The sequence below is a fragment of the Bos indicus x Bos taurus genome, chromosome 9, assembly GCF_003369695.1.
Source record: "Bos indicus x Bos taurus breed Angus x Brahman F1 hybrid chromosome 9, Bos_hybrid_MaternalHap_v2.0, whole genome shotgun sequence".
NCBI lineage: Eukaryota > Metazoa > Chordata > Mammalia > Artiodactyla > Bovidae > Bos > Bos indicus x Bos taurus.
Window position 1 is genome coordinate 38,853,738 of NC_040084.1, and position 16,816 is coordinate 38,870,553.

Consider the following 16,816-nt stretch of genomic DNA (forward strand, 5'->3'; position numbering starts at 1 on the left):
GGGTGTTTAGTTCATGGGGTGAGATGCCTAGGCTGTGGCCCTGGGTGATTAGCGTCTGGGGGAAGGCACGTCAGGAGCCCTCGCTGCAGTCCCCTCAAAGTGTGCTGCTGCTGTGGAACAGGGCTGTGTGGCTGACCTCAACCCCAGCCCTCCCGTCCTGCCTTCCTCCCGATTGTCTTTTCTGGTGGTGTCCTCTCCACCTCCATCACCTTCCCAGATGTTGTCGTGATGCCCTTCAGAGGGTCAGCTTCACGCTCTTAATTTCCAAACAGAATACTCCACCCTTCTCTCTTCCAATTCTTTTTTCTTCTCTCTCCCCTTTTACAAGTATCTTCTGTGTGCTAAGTCGCTTCAGTCATGTCTGACTCTTTGCAACCCTATAGACTAGAGAATTAAACTGGGGAGAAAAAAGCAAAGACTGGGCCCCTGGGATTTGCCAGGAGAATAAAAGAAATGTTGCAACAGAGGACAAAGAAGGAGCAGGGGTGTTTATAGGAAACCTACCCAGTGCCAGATCCAAGCGGGCAAATGTGAGGAGTGGAGTGGGAAAGATAGATACAGGCTCAGAGAGGCTGAGTGACAAAGTCACACAGCCAGTCAAAGGGCAGAGGCAGGATTTGGATTCAGGCATAGCTGGTCCTGTCAAATCCACCCTCTTATGCTATGCTGACTGCCTCTCATCAGGACAGTGATTGAAAGAAGAGAAAAATAAAAAATTGAAAGGATTGGTCATAAGCTCCTTTTCCCCTTTATTTTATAGAAGCGCTTTTAAGAGGCACCTTCTAAAGTGCATGTGAGGGGAGTTGGAAGACCTTCATCTGCCAGCTCCAGATCAGCCCAGCTGTTTACAGAGCACCTCTAGGGGTCTGCCCTGTGCCCAGGCCGCTTTACGAGGCAGGAAGGGCCCAGTGTGTATCCACTGGCGTGCTCTGCAGATGGCATGCATGCTTCATGCTGAAGTTTCTGCGGGGAATTAGTCAGTTCTTCCAGACAGCTGCTCCGTGTGCCTGAAAATATTTACAAGTCCGGTTTTATGTTCCCCACAGCCTCAGCCAGGCCGCATCTTGTTTATGGAAGTGTGGGCAGTGTTGAGAAGTATGTGCCGATCACAGGTATTTTCAGACTGTGGGTGACTGTTGTTTCTCAACACAGTGGTGAGGTTCCCATCTAAGGGCTTGCTGAAATGTCTCTCCCTCCTCCTATGTGGTGGATGAGCTGGCATTTCCCCAGGCACCTGCAGAACTGGATTTGGGACCTGAGTTAAACAGCCGCTCCTGAGTTCCTTTGTCCTCCCCTGCCTGCCCTACTGGATTGTAAGCAGCAGCCCATATCAGGGAGAAGGTCAAGACCAGGCCCAGAGCTGGGGAGGGTGGTCCTCTGCCAGTAGCATTCTGGAGGCAACTAGCAATCATTTGGTATTGCTCATTTTCTTACCTCTGCATGTCCCCCAGTGACAGCAGTTAGGTCTTCTTCTGTCCAATCTGCATCTCCAAGTAATGGCAACCGTCATTATTTGAGTGCCCTTCAAAGTGAAGGGGCTTTGATAGGAGCTCCTGAGCCAAAGAAGCCAAAGACTGAACCGGAGCAAGCTGCCAGCGTGGAGTCAGATGAGATCTGAAACCCGCCCCTATCACCCACCAGCTCTGGGGCCTTGGGCACATTATCTAACTTTTCCACACCTTTGCTTGCTTATCTGTAAAGTGGAAACATACTTTCCCTGTTTGGTGCTTTCGTTTTTGCAAAGATTAAGTGAAACAGCACACGTAAATTGTTTAGCACAGTACCTGGCATGTAGCGACTGGTAAACAAAAAGGACTCTTGTTATTCTGTCCTGGACAAGACTAAGTTCTTGGGGAATAAACGAATTCCAGATTGGCCACAGACACGTGGAAAGGCTCAGCCACCATCCGGGAAAGGGAGAGAGGGATCAAAGCTAATTCCCTGTGGTCAAATATGAGTGGTCATGACGACGCAGTTGCCAGCAATAGGCGTGAGTGAGTCAGGAAGAAGGTTTTCTTTTCCAAGAACAAGGGTGAGTTTGGTTTGGTTTGGGATTTGTTGAGCTTGAGGTAGTTGTGGCGGTACATCCGAGTTTGATGTCCAAGCCCAGAGAGGTCAGTGGGGGTGCCCTCACCTCTGAGCACTCCTCTCCACATCACCACCCCTCAGCCACCCATGGCTTCTCACCCCCATGCTGCCTGCACCCTCCCTTGAGGTCTGATCACAGCCCCTCCTGCCACCAGTTCCCCAGAGGTCATGCAAGAATTCTTGAAAAAATTTTTCTTGAAAAAAGTTTCTTCCTGAGCTTTTAGGAAGCTCAGTGCTGACTAATACTGATTTAAACCTAACAAGCTCAGATAGACCTGGCTTACGTATCAGAATGATTTGCTTTTGTGGACACATTTTTTTTTATTGAGTCATAATATATGTACAATAAAATGAATAAGTCTGAAGTGTACAACTCAGGGAATTTTTACATATGGGGGTGCCCTTGAAATTGCCCACAGATGAAGATACAAACATTGCCAGCCCCCTAGAAGACCCCCTCATCCCCTTCTGGACAGTCAGCACTCCCAAAAGTAGCCCCTGTTTTACCTCTGTCACCAGAGATTCCTTTTCCCTGTAACTGAACTTCGTATAAACAAATCATTCAGTATCCGTCTTTTGTGTCTAGTTTCTTTTGCGTCATTGTGAGATTCATCCATGTTGCTGCATGAAACAGTAGGTCTTTCCTTTTCTTTGCTGAGTAGTATTCCATTTACACATAAATCCACATATCCATTCTCCTGGTATTTCTACCTGGGAGACTTTATGAAATTAGCTGCCATGGCAGTGGTCATGTCCTCCTATCTTCTGGGTATAGTTCTAGGAGTGGAACTGTTGGTCTTAGGACAGACCTGTACTGCCCAGCAGGCTCTGTGGCCTTATCTTTAAAGATAGAATATACAGGCACTGTACTGCATAGGTGCTTTATTTTTCTTTAGGCCGCTAAGGCAGCGTGGTGAGGCTGTGGAAGCTGTGGCTGGCTGTCAGGAAGCCCGAGTTTGAACTAGCTATCTCTTACAAGGTTGGTGTATCCCCAGGCAAATCAGTTAACCTTTCTGAGCCTCATTTTTTAGCATCCGTAAAATGGAGATAGTAAAAATAATTACCTCACATAATTAGTGTGAGAATTAAATGGGCTCTCTATAAAAGCTGTTGGAGGGTTGTGAAATATAAACCATTCTTATAACCTGAACTTTTTGTGTGTGATGTACATTTGCCTTGAAAGAGGTCTTTATTTTCTTAACTAAAAATTCTTTTTAAGGAAAAAGCTAGTAAGGAATAGTAAAGAATAATTTTTCTTGTAAGAAAAATAATACATTTCGTTATTTTACAGCCAATTCCATTGGTCTGGGCAGGTGCCATTTGGTTTATCTGCATGCCCAAGGGCCCCTCTGCACACAGCTGGGAGTTGGTGGTCTGCTCACCAGCCTCTCCAGCAGAGTTTCGTTTTTTCTCAGATTTGCCTTCTCTGTTGAGAACTGTCCCTACCTCCATTATTTTTGATCTTGTCAAGTCTGAACATCTGATGGACATTCTCAGCAGTGTCACTGATGGTTGCGCATGCGTGTGTGCACGTGCACACCCACATTCGTGTGCAAATATGTGTTCCAAAGATGGCAGGGACTGGATTGGCTTAGAGTATGACCCATGAAATCAAGTTATCCTGATGTGAGTATTAGCAACACTGCTAATGAGTTGTGAGGCCTTGGATGAATTACTTAACCTCTCTGAGCCTTTATTTCCTCCTCTAAAAACAGGGATAATAGTTATCTGTATCAGAAAATTGTTGTATGGCTTCCCTGAGAACAGACAGAAAACACTTAGCACAAAGCAGATGCTGAGCTGACAGTTGTATAATTTTAGTTACTAGTAGTAGCAATAGTAACATCACTACTATTGATCCACTGGGGTGTTATAGTGTTCTTTCTCCCTTCCCCGCCCAGTCTCTCACACACACACACACACACACACACACACACACACACTCACTCACACTCTTGGTTTTTCCCTACCCCCTCCATCAGGGTCTCCCGCAAAAAGGACACACACACACACACACACACACACACACACACACACTCTTGGTTTTTCCCTACCCCCTCCATCAGGGTCTCCCGCAAAAAGGACACACACACACACACACACACACTCACTCTTGGTTTTTCCCTACCCCCTCCATCAGGGTCTCCCGCAAAAAGGACCTGCCTATTTAACCCTTTCTTCTCCTGATTTGAATCATCACAAAGATGGGAACTTAGAGTTGCTCTGTGTTTTAGGTTTATTTGGGGTTTGGGGGTTTTCTGGGGTTTTTCAAGGTCTAAGTTAATGACAGGATCATTGCTGAGAAAGCAAATGTCAAAGCCCCATTTAATCTTTGGGTCTTTGGAATGTATGGAAACGGGCATTTAGGACTTTGTATAAAACCTGCTGTAGGTTTAGGTTTATGTATTAAACAGAAGAAAAATACGTCTATTCAAATGAGGGTTTAGGTTGAATAGATTATTATCTGGAGAAAATTCCTATATAAATTAGACTGCAAAGAATTCATAATTGTTGCAGTTTTCATGTTAATTATTTCATGTTAAAAAATTGTTGCTGCATAAATTAACACATTCTTTCATGGAGAACATATTTTAGAAAGATTTGTTACTTTAATAACTCTTTGTGTATTAGAAATCCCAGATGCCTGTACTAATTAAATATAATCAGATTTTGGATTCAAAAAGCACAGTAGCCATTTAACACAAACAAGCAGGCAGCTAGGTTGACAAACACAGTCAGGAAGAAGCAGATCCCTGTTTCTTTCAGATTTGGTATTTCACCATTCAGAACTGTGAATTCAATTCCTGTCCTTCCTTTGTACTGCCACGACTGGGGATTATCAGACTCGGAACGCCAGCTTTCCAGCTCAAGGGCTCCTGCAGAATTATTAATCAGCCTCTTCTGAGGCCCCTGTAATCCGGAGGCAGATCAAGGCTGATCTCGCCGCGAGATGCCCTCCCTGCTCCCGCCGGCACATGCGTTTCTTGTTCTGTCAACAACAGCATTGCCATTCCCACACAGTGTGCTATGACCTGAACAGCAAAAGTCATGGGAGGAGGAGGAGGGAAAAACCCTTTTAATTATTGAATTTAATCTAATTCTTCCCATGCTAGAGAAGCAAATCATCCTTTGACAAAAAGCAAACCCTTTCCAGCTCAGCTATTGTTTTAAGCACAGAGCAGGAAGCTCATTTGTTTGAACTGACCGTGCCGCTGGGCCTCGATCAGGGTCGCGGGTCCCGGGGGTGTCTGCTGAGAGCCCAAGGCTCTCCCCGCAGAACTCCCTGCCCTCAGCCAGGCCCTCCCAGCCCTCCTTCCTGCTGTTGCTGAGAGAGCTGCGTGCTGGAGCCCAGCCTGGTTCCAATCAAGCCTCCCAGATTCCGAGTTTGGTGCACTTCCGTCACAGGCAGAGAGCGCCTTCATTTGTATTCCGACCCCGGCGGCTGGGCTACCACCAGCTTTTCCGAGAGGGGCGCTTTGTTTATTTGCGCACCCACCGCGGAGCCCCGGCGCCAGGTTCAGCGCTGCGGGGAGCGGTCAGGCTGCCCGACGGAGGCTGATGGGTGGGGCAGATCATGTTTTCCTCGGAAAAGGGACGCGGGGCAAGCCAGAGACTAAAAGGAAAGGAAAACTCACCCCTACCTCACCCACTGTCTCTTTTAAAATTAAAACTGTTTGCTGGGAGGACATGGATTCATTCCTTCCATCCGCATAGCCTGGCTGCTCCCTGACTCTGCACCTGGGGGGCAGAAGGGAGGGGACAGATGGGCCTGCTGTAAGCTCCAGTCACCGAGAGCTCAGCCTGTCTGAATATCTTTCCTCTTCTCTGCACTGGGCGGTCATGTTTTGTATTCCCTATGGGTCGGTCTCTCTCTCTCTCTCTCTCCCTCTCCCCCTCCTTTGTGCTGTCTTGAGCAAAGCAATTTGGCAGTTGTTTCTGAATGGTCAGAGCAAGTCCTTGGTTTGTGCACCCACGTTCCTTAGTACTCATCAAGAAGGAAGCAGATGGTCACCCTCTGTGATTTTAAAGTGTGTAAATAGGAACTACAGACTGCCATCAAACATCAAGAATGTCACTTGGCTTCCTTGTCTTGCTTTGCTGAGAGAAGTCCTGCGTTTGCATCATCCTGATAATCAGGGACAGCCAGTGCACGTGAAAGCTGTCCAGTGTTTTGGAGGAGGGTGCACAGCAGCACGGGGCTGGTCTCCCCAAAGGCACAGGCGGGGGCTGGGGGAGTGGTGTGGAAAAGCACCCCAAAGCGGTTATTGTCTTCTATTCATCCTCTCTTCCTTCCGATTCTTCCTGACTCCCAACCAGACCCTTGGTATGACCACCAGCTGTTTCTGAGCAGTATCTCCAACCGCAGTGTCCCTTACCACCTAGCAGGCTTTGTGACATGATGTCAGACTGGCCCAGGCCCACTGCCCCTGCTAGGGGTGACCAGATTCTTGAGATGACGTCTGTGTTGAGCTCAGTTTCAGATGTGTGTTTTGACTTCAGTCTGAATTCTCACCACCGTGAACGGCAGCATACGATTGCTTCCATTCCGCAGCTTTCTTGCCTTTTGTTCTGGAGAAAAGACCACAGATACGGTCTCCATCATACCCAGAGTGTGAGTCAGAGATTTGGTCCTACCTTTGCCTTCCTTGTAGTTCTTGGAAAGCTGGAAGGATCATTGGAGTTATTCAACATTCTAGTGTTCTAGAACAGCAAGCAGGGGCCCTCCTTTCTTCAGTTCCACCCAAGATAATCGCTTCCACAAGTCCCAACCACCTCCCCCACACACACACGCACATACATACACACACATTCAGTACTTCAGGCAAGTCTTTTTGTTTGTTTGTTTGTTTGGCCATGCTGGTGGCATGCAGCATCTTAGTTCCCCAACCAGGTATTGAACCCGTGCCCCCTGCAGTGGAAGCACAGAGTCTTAACCCCTGGACCACCAGGGAAGTCCCAGGCAAAGTCTTGCTGATGAATCATAGATCTCCTCCCTGAGAGCACGGGGACCAAACAGCATGATTTCAGGAGATGCTGGTTAATTTCATCCTTTGCTTTTGTGTTGCCAGTGAGAGTTCTCCTGGGTTGGCATTGGTCAACCTTGGGAGAAAGGTGATGGGGGAAGGCTAGTGTCCTTCCCTCCACTTCTGGCTCCCCCATAGGTTTGTAAAAGAATGTCACTGGCTCCTTTCTGTTCTCCTCCATGTAAGGCACTCCCGCCCTCCCACAGTTCACTGGCCTTCCCATCCGTCCTCGACTACAAAACACCAGGACCGGTGGCTTGCCTCCAGCCTCACCCACCATCCTCCCAGGTGGCTGGGCTTGCTGCCCGCTGTCCTCTAGTTGTCCTGATTAGGCTTTTAATACACACTGATGGATTTTCTACTCCTTCTTGTCTGGTCCTTGGCCTGGGGCTCCACTTGGAACTTTGTTCATGCCTTTCAGCGTGACTATTCCTTCCTGGATTCAGCCACACCAGACTTTGGTTCAGTGCCTGGCTAAGCAGCCATCATGTTTACAGCATGTTCAGGCCCTGCCTGGGTTCTTGTCTTCCTCCCCCAAACTTGGTCCTCCTCCACCCACAACCTGGGGAGGATGGCACTCCTCCCTTCTCCCCACCTCCTTCCTTCTCTAACGCCCCACTGACCGTTATGCATTTCAAATAGAATAGCATCTCAGCCCATTGTACCATTTACTTTTCCTTTTTTTTTTACACATGGTGCTAAAAACCTTACGAACCTAAACTAGAAATTACAACAGAATGTGTCACCAGGAATAACTGGGAAACACACAGTTGTATTACTCCAGACACGTTTGGGAAATTTTAAATTTTGCTTGGGCATGTTTTATTGGGTTTGAAATCATCCTTTTGTTGAATAACCACAAAGTTCCAGGTCAGATCAGCTCTGATTTTACCTCTTTCACAGGATATCCTGTCCAGGTCCCACCTTGTTACCACCCCCGCCCTGCCCCACGCCCTACCAACCATGTAATCAGCTTCCTGTTACTGGCATAGATCATGCTTTCTTTTATTCTCCAGGGTAACTTTAAAGTTGAAGTACTTCACATTATTTAATATTGGATATAATAGCTTGCAGAGTTTACTGCTTTATAACTAAAGAGGGTTCTGGATGGATCTTTGGTTCAGAAAAACTGTGTCTGTTGTTGATACCAATGCCTTTCTTCCTTACAGATGCTTTTAGGGCACCATTTGTATTCTCTGGAGGGAGGGTTTGGCTGCTTTTATTTGCCACTGGCTTTGCCTTCTCCACCAAGGCCCAAGTTTTTAGCCAGAGGGGATATTCTCAAGGCTATAGAATTGGCCTGGTCACCATTAGAAAAAAAAAAAGGCTTGAGAGTCCAGCTCTCCAGTAAGAGCTAGTAATATGAGCTGGGCCTCCCCAGGCCTGTCCTGGTCCCTGCCTGGAGCTCCAAGAAGAATAGAGGGTCCCATCGCGGCATCCCGTGTGGCCGCCCTGTGTGGGTCCTCTTTCCCTTGCTCCTGAGCCCTCTTCTGCCTGAAGCCAGAGCCACAATTAGCTCTGTTGGGTTTCCCCGTGAGCTCTGTCCCCAGCTGCCCGGAATGTCCTAGGGCAGGAGGTGGCTCCTGCTTGGTTTCCCAGGAGTGCCTCTGGCTATGCTGGGGACTCCTGGAGGCTGAGTGAGTTCTCAGTGATTGACTGCTGAGTGTATGGGCTTTTCTTCATCCTCTTTCCCTCTCATGAAGTTTGGAGAGCTTTGGCTGGCCTGATGCAACTCAGAGCCTTTGCATTAAGATCCAAGGAAGATACTAGCTAGCATTTATTTAAATATTGTGAGGTGCCAGATGCTGTGCTGAGCCCTTTGCATTATTTGTAATTCTCATCACAGCCTTGTGAGATCCCAGTTTACAGACAAGGAGACTGATACTTAGCAGGCTTTTAAATGGTCACCCAGCAAAACCAGTGTGCACACCCAGGTCTGCCTAACTCTGGGGCCCCTTTCCCTAATGACTGCCTTGAGCCTTCCAGAAATGACCACTCCAGCCCAGGCCACAACTGGGCCTCTTTGCGTTGTCACAAAAAATATTTGCTCCCTCTTTTCTGGCCGACTTTCACACCCTTAGTGCAGGGGGCAGACTGGAAAGTGAAGGTCCCTGCGGCCTTCAGTTGAGCATCTGAAATGCCGCCACCAAGGGCCTTAATGCACCAAGATGCATAAAGTACTGTAACTGAATCAAGTAAGAACTTTCTTTTTAAGATGCAAGAAAGCAGATTGCCTAGCCCGAAAGGACCTTCATTCACTTGATAGGGGCCTGGGAGGTTGGGATGAGCCATCCTGACCTAATGAAATTTAGCTGGTCATCCTGTTTCCACTTAAAAACCAAGAGCCTTCGGTCAGACTGTCCTGGAGTGCAGTGAGGAGGCTCTTATTCCTATAACTCTAAGGGTGAAAATAATTATTCGTTCCGCAGCTGTATTGTGTCACTATTTTTTGTTTGGTTTGATTAAATTTGTGTAAAGGAAGAGAATCTCTGTGGCCATCAGAGTGTTGGAGAAATTGCTAGGTTGACCCTTTAACCAATTAAAGCATTTATTGAGCAATTGCTGTTTAACCAGCCTTAGGCAAGGTACTGTGACGGAAGAGCAGCATAAAACATGGACTCCAGCCTCAAATGATCTCCGTTCTATTTAAGGAGAAGCAGAATAACTAGGAGAGAGACATACTGGAAACAGGATGTGGCAGTGGTGGTTGAGTGTTTGGGCTCTAGAGCCAGACTCCCTTGAGCCAGACTTCAAATCCCAGCTCCACCATTTATGTGCGTCCTTTGGCCTATCATTTTACCTCTGTTCAGTTTTCTTGTCTGTAGAACAGGACTGTAATCGGTATCTGCCTCATATGGGTAAAGCACTTAGCGTGATGCTTGCCACTTACCAAGCACTCAATATATGCTTAGCTGTTGTGGGAGCGTCTAACGTCAGGCTTTAGTAAACTTATTTATCACACTGGCTCCAGGAGCATGGGTGAGCTCAGTGAAGACTGGAGTAGTCACAGATGACTTGATGAAGCAGGTGGGGCTGGAGCTGAGCAAGCTTTAGCTAAGCAGGTAGAAGGAGAGACAACGTTTAGAATATGTTAATGTAGAAGAGGCAAGTTCATGATCATGCCAAGTGCAGGGTACAGGTTATAGGAAAGCAAACTAGACTGGATTTAACTATGGGTTTGGGGCAGAAAGAACCAAAGTTGAATAGATATGTGGGTCCTAGGAAACTGGATGGGAGATTTTGACTTAATGCAGTAGGGAACCCACTGTGTGGTTGTGGGGGAGGCTGGTGTGGACATTATGAAGCTGAGGCTTAAAATTGTTAATTGGAAAAACAGTGAGCTGAAGGCTGGGCACCATGGTTCGAGGTCTAAACAGAGGGACGAGGACCTAAATCGAGTTTTGGCAGAGAACTTAAACAGGAAAGGGCAAGTTTGAGAGGCTTGTCAGAGAGGGAAGCAAGAGGCTTTATTGATGGGTTAGATAGTGGGTTTAAGGAGAAGGAGAAGTCTCAGCCAGCTTTCAAGTTTTTTCATCTTGAAGCCTGGCAGAGTGGGGTCTGATTCCCAGAAAAGGGATACTAAAAAAAGAGCCTCTGTTTGCTTCCTAGAATATTAAAGTACGAATCAACTTTGTCAGCCATCTAGGAAAATTTTCCACCTACAGGAACTTCTTTTATAACAAACTGTCTTATTCATAGTAAAATGATTTAATGAAAAATCAATTTAGATTCATAGTTGCCACATTTGAGATAAAGTTGCAGCATCCTAGAGGCTTTGTCCCTTAGACATTTGCAAATCGGGAACCAAGGTTTCAGATAAGAGACAAAGTTTCTCCAGTGTTTCCCCTGCTGTTCACACAGAAATGCTGGGCAGGGTTAATCCTGAGAGAGGCGTGTTTCCCCAGGGAATGAGCAGAGAGAAGAGTCTATAGCACTGAGACCTCTGAGACACTTAGAGAGAGGGAAACTGAGGAGGAACCTACAGCAGAGACCAGAGAAGTGCCCAGAAAGAAAGGAAGAGCATCAGGGAAGAAGAAACTCAGAAAAGATTGCTCATTTCTCATAGGAATGTTTGAGCTTTACCAAGTGTTGAAATATGCCAGGTTCTACTCCTCTGTTCCTGAGGTGATTCGTATTACTCAAATGTGAAAAGTGTACTAAAACAGCACAACTGTGACTGGAGCCACGAGGTAAGCAAGCATGACAGAAGTGATGGTAGACACATCGTCAGCCTGATTGTTGATGGCTAATAGCCACGGGCCTTGAAATGTCATGATGCTTTTCAAGAGTTTTGAAAAGTCAAAGCGCTTTTCACGTTCTGGCTCATCGTAGATCATTCTCTAGGTAATGATGTGTGACTTACGTGTTTTAAAGACAAGGAAAGGGTGGGGGAGTGCTCACGGCCTCCAGTGGGTCCCCACCACACTAGAAGGAATCCAGAGTCCTTAGTGTAACCTGCAGCGCCCCCATGGCATCTGTCCTTATGGCCCATCTTATTCTTCTTTATGGCCCTTGTCTCTGTCTGACATATAAAGGTCACTGGTTTATTTTATGTCCTTCCCAAGCGAACCCGCAAGCCCCCTGAGAGTAGGAGATTGCATTCACTGTGGTCTCCCCAGCACTACAGACCGTGCCAGGTACATGGGAGACTCCAGAAGACAGAGAACAAAACTAGTCCAGCGAGCATGGGGTCTTTGGTTGTCTTGCAGATAAACTTTGATAACTGAATAAATCCACAGCTCTCTCCTTTCTCTTACTTAAAGCATGGATGGTTATTAACCATATTCTGAAGACTAGTGAGGTTGAATGATTGCTATCCAGTCACCTGCTTCCATCCCAGTCTATTGAAAAACTGGTTTTTTACTTTCTTTTGCTGTGATTGCTCCAAGGCCTCTGGCTACCTTGCCTCTCTGTGGGTCTAACCTCCCAGCTGTAGCCCTAGGCCCATCAGAGAGCCAAATCCAGGATTCCTGCCACCTCAGACAGCTTTACTCTGACCCAAGGTTTCTGAACACATTTCATTTGGGACTAGAGATCTGGGTTTTCCAGGTGTTTTTGTTCCCTTAGCATGTGACAGATGCTTTTCTACTGTAGTTGGCGGTTGTTAAACCCTTCAAAGGGCATCCAGGTGGTGGTAGACCGTGACACTGGTCACTGAGGACAAGGCAAGGACTCGCCAGAGAAGGGGGAACTGATTGGAAGCCCCATAAGGAACCACGGTTGTTCCACCAGGAAGGGATGGCTGAGCAGGTTGATCAGTGTCCAGTTACTCATTCATTCAGCACCTCCTTAACCAGTGCCTTCTGTAGGGCTGGCGCTGGGCTCAGTACTGCACACATGGTGGCCATCCACAGAGACATGTACCAGCCCCCAAGAACAGTCTCTGTCCATGGAGAGAAATGCACTTTCTGACAACTCACATATTCACTGCACTTGAGTAGTAACAACCACAATGAACCAGATACCCTGGCAGCACAGAGCTAGGGAACCTGCCCCAGTCTTTGTGCTCAGGCCAGGGCTCCCCAGCCAGAAACACTCAGGCCAAGAACAAAGGAGGAGTGGGAGTTAGCCATGGGCAGGAGTTGGATGGGACCTGCAGCAAAGAAAACAGCCTGACCCAAGGCCCTGCAGCAGGAAGGACAGTCAGAGGGGACCTGGGAGAGCAGAGGAGGGGAGGCCCACGGTTACAGGAGGCTGGAGAGTGGGGAGGAGGGGCCAGATTGTTGGGGGAGACAACTGGAAGGGATTGCAGGAGGAGGCCAGTGGCAGGGAGCCAGTGGGGACTGGAGTGCAGGTAGTGAAGATGAAGAGGGAGATTTACCGGTGTGAGGTCAACTCAGTATGGATGGTGATAAGGCAGCAGAGGCCAGAGATGACTCTGTGAAGATCTGTGAAGCTCCTTCTCTAAGTAGGCTCCATGCTGGGCTCTCTAGATGGCACTAGTGGTAAAGAACCCACCTGCCGCTGCAGGAGACACAGGTTCAATCCCTGGATTGGGAAGATCCCCTGGAGAAGGGAATGGCTACCCAGTCCGCTGTGCTTGCCAGGAGAATCCATCATGGACAGAGGAGCCTGGTAGGCTACAGTCCGTGGGGTCTCAAAGAGTCGGACACAACTGAGCAACTAAGCACACAGCACAAACATTGAACAAGTACCCTGAGAGTTTCTGGGACCCCCATAGCCCATGGTATTACTGACACAGATCGTCATACCTGCATCAGCTGCTTAATTTCCTCCAGCGAGGTGCAGAGGAGAGGACATTATCTTGGTGTCTAATCCTGGTCCCAAAGGGGAATGCCAGGAACAGTGAATCATCTAGTTACATGGCAGCACCACGCTCGTTGTGGCATAGGTCTCCTGACAGTCCCCTTTTTCCTACAAATCCATCCAATCAGAACTTTGGTCTTGGCTTTATGCCTTCCATGATACCTATGAAAAAAATCTGAGAGGGCAGAATTCTATTTTGAAGGAAAAGGCAGCGTTTACACCCAGGAGGTCCTTCCTTCCAGACTTCAGAGCTTTCCTAACTTTACCCAAGGAGCAACCCCATCCAACCCCAGCAGGGTTGTATCCACGGCAACCTTAGGGCCGTGGATTCTCATAGATGGGGTTTGCAGTGTGCAACCTCAGGGCCATTTTCAAAGACCCCTGCCAAAGCCTGGCATGAACTCTCCCTGCTGTGGACCTGCGTCTGTACCCTGAGGAGGCAAGAGACCAAAACGAGGAGAAATTGAAGTAACAAGATGAGTAGAAGAGTGAGCATTGATTCATTCTTTTCCACTGAAACCTCACTTGATCACTAACAGTTTATCTCTGCTTTAATTTAACCTTCTGTCTTCCTTGAAACTGTGAATTATCTTTAGAGAAGTCCAGAGCAGCTGCTATTTTGAGACCAAAACAAAGACAAAGGCATTCTTCATTTTTTCCCCTTCAACACATATTATTTGTAAATACGTTGCTTATCTTAGAAAGAAAACTAATGCAAAATAAATGTATGTAAGTAAGCTCCTACTAGTAAGTCAGAGCACAAAACTACAAAAGGTTTCTTATCAGAGATCCATTACAGGCTTTGTTTTGGCTTCTCTTTTGAAGGTTTATATAATTGTTGTTGTAGATGATATAATGAGAAAACAATAAAGCAGACTACCGCAACTGGCTGATATATTGGCATTTGCTTTTTTAAAAAATCTGAAATTATGAAATCTTCTCTCAGAAAATCCAAAATGACTTTATCCCAATTTTAACTAGTTTACTTTCAGCAACACTTACATCTTGAGCAACATGGAATGATTCCAAGAAGGGAAGAAAGGCTTCTTTTGCTCGTCATTTTATTTACAGGATTTGTGTCTGCACAGTGGAGAAAAATGTTCCATTTGCTTCAGAGACGGACATAGATTTCCAAGCCATTTGGCTCGAGAGCTGGTTTAAATAGGAATGAATTTAATATACCTTTAATTCTCTGAAATAAGAGAACTCCAGCTGAGGTTTGGTCCAGGGCAAAGTCAGCTCTCGACACTGAAGAGAATCTATCACATTAATCCCAGAGGCTCGGAGTCCAAAGCTGCGTGAACAGAATGCTGGAGGATAGGAAGTGTGAGAAGAATGCTTTGAAAGAAACTTTAAAAACAGAATGACTGTTCAGAGAATACCAGACCTTGTGTGGAATCATGCAGCACTTAAGCAAAGATATAAGTAATTATGCTTGAGAAACATAGCTAATTAAAAATAACTCGATGCATAAAAGGGAAGAAAAACTAGAGAATCATTTCTCTGCTCCAGTGTTTTTTTTTTTTTTTTTTTGCTCTTTTTTTTTTTTTTTTGCTCCAGTGTTAATATGAGATGCCACAGAATGAAATAGTAGGATTTTTTTTTTAATTTCATTTCACACGGGCATAGAAGAGATGGAGAGGAAAATTATATTGCCCGAAAATGCCAGGGTAGATTTGCTGAAGATGTTATCATGTACTGTATTTAAAACAAAAAATCTAATTGCTGTAATTTATCATACCTCTGGTTATTAAAACCATGCTAATTCAAAGATTTTAATCATTTGCCAGCTTTGCACATAATGGCTTTTCCTAGAAGATACTATGAAAATTTCTGAGTTTGTCAGCCTTTGTGTGATTTTTTTTAGGCATTCCTAAGTAAAATTAACATGCTTTAAACATATAATTGTGTTTACATCAGTAATAAAAATTCCTTGTGTTTCCCTTTTAGTCTGTTCAATGAAATATCCGAAACTGCTTTATAAACGCTGAGCCTAATGTGTGAGAGCACAGGCTGCTGAATCAACTTTAATTCCCCGTATACACATCTAGCTTTGTAAGGAGCAGAGTGGACCCCACCCTTCCTTTTTGATTGGAGAAAGGATTCTTTTAACAGGAGACATTTGCAAGAAAAGATTTGGCACAAAATTTGCTTCTTGGTCTTGAGAAATCAGACTCATAAGATAGTCATTGAGATAAAACCACTCTGTAAAAATTTTAGATAGCACCCTGTCTGGCTCACAGGAGAAAGACAGGGAGGTAAGCAAGGGATGGTACAGTGCAGAAGAAAAACATTCCCCAGAATTAAAGGTGGCCACTATTAGGGGCAAGGGTGGAAGGAAAAAGGAGAGTGTAGTGGGGAAGTTGCTGTTTTGCTAAGTCGTGTGTGATTCTTTTGTGACCCCATGGACTATAGCCCCTCCAGGCTCCTCTGTCCAGTGGGATTTTCCCAGGCAAGAATACTGGAGTGGGTTGCCATTTCCTCCTCCAGGGGATCTTCCTGACCCAGGGATCGAACCTGCGCCTCTTGCATCTCCTGCATTGGTAGGCGGGTTCTTTACCACTAGCACCACCTGGGAAGTCCCACATAATGCATGGGCTACAGCAAATTGTCTCCACCCTTGGGAGATGCATGGTGGTTTGATCTGGTTTTTATATACCTCAGTAAGAGGAGACTATGGTCTTTTATACTAAAGGATTCTTGAGGGTAACATTATGATTTACAACATTATTTGAAAGTGAAAGAAAAAAATATAAAAGTTTCCTAAATCATAAGTTAGCCCTACCTCCAGACCAAACCTATGACATTCAATCAGTTTGTAGAATCAAGTTCGAAAGCCAGGACGTGAAGGAGCTTTGAAGCCCAGATGGGACTTGCTTAGGGTTGCAGAGGCAGGAACAGACGCCAGAGCTGCTCAGTCCTAGCCCGGGTCCAGTTTCCCCTCCTCCATGTCCTCCTCTCTGAACCTGATCCCATGAACACATTCCCACCTGCTATTCTTTCCCCAGCCCCACGCCCAGAGCCATGATCTCTGCCTGAGGAGTAACCAGGTGTTCTTCCTGCAGGCGCCAAGTTCCCCATCAAGTGGACGGCCCCCGAAGCAGCCCTGTACGGGAGGTTCACAATCAAGTCTGACGTGTGGTCTTTTGGAATCTTACTCACAGAGCTGGTCACCAAAGGAAGAGTTCCGTACCCAGGTAAGAGCCAGACACAGCAGAAAGGGGCCTGAGTGGATGTTCTCCCAGCACTATTTGGGGAGTCCTCTTCCTGGTTGCCTTCTCAGCCCCATTTTCAGCTTTCTGCCAAGCGTGGGAATTTGAAGAACATGGACAGGTATTTAGCCAGGGGAAAGCAGAAGTGGGAGCCCCCATGGCTTGTAGACAAGCAACCATCGTGAATTGTGTGCCAGGACTAATGCAGTTAGCAGCTGGTGAACG

The 16,816-nt window shown here is 46.5% G+C and overlaps 1 protein-coding gene across 4 annotated transcripts in view; it reads left to right on the forward strand.

Annotated features, from left to right (window-relative positions):
- FYN (FYN proto-oncogene, Src family tyrosine kinase) overlaps nt 1-16,816 on the forward strand; it is a 213,853-nt gene that overhangs the window by 183,772 nt on the left and 13,265 nt on the right. For all 4 annotated transcript variants that reach the window (XM_027551190.1, XM_027551193.1, XM_027551191.1 and 1 more), the window contains one exon: nt 16,445-16,576. In XM_027551190.1, the coding sequence (XP_027406991.1) occupies nt 16,445-16,576 (132 nt within the window). The remainder of the gene's footprint in view (nt 1-16,444; nt 16,577-16,816) is intronic.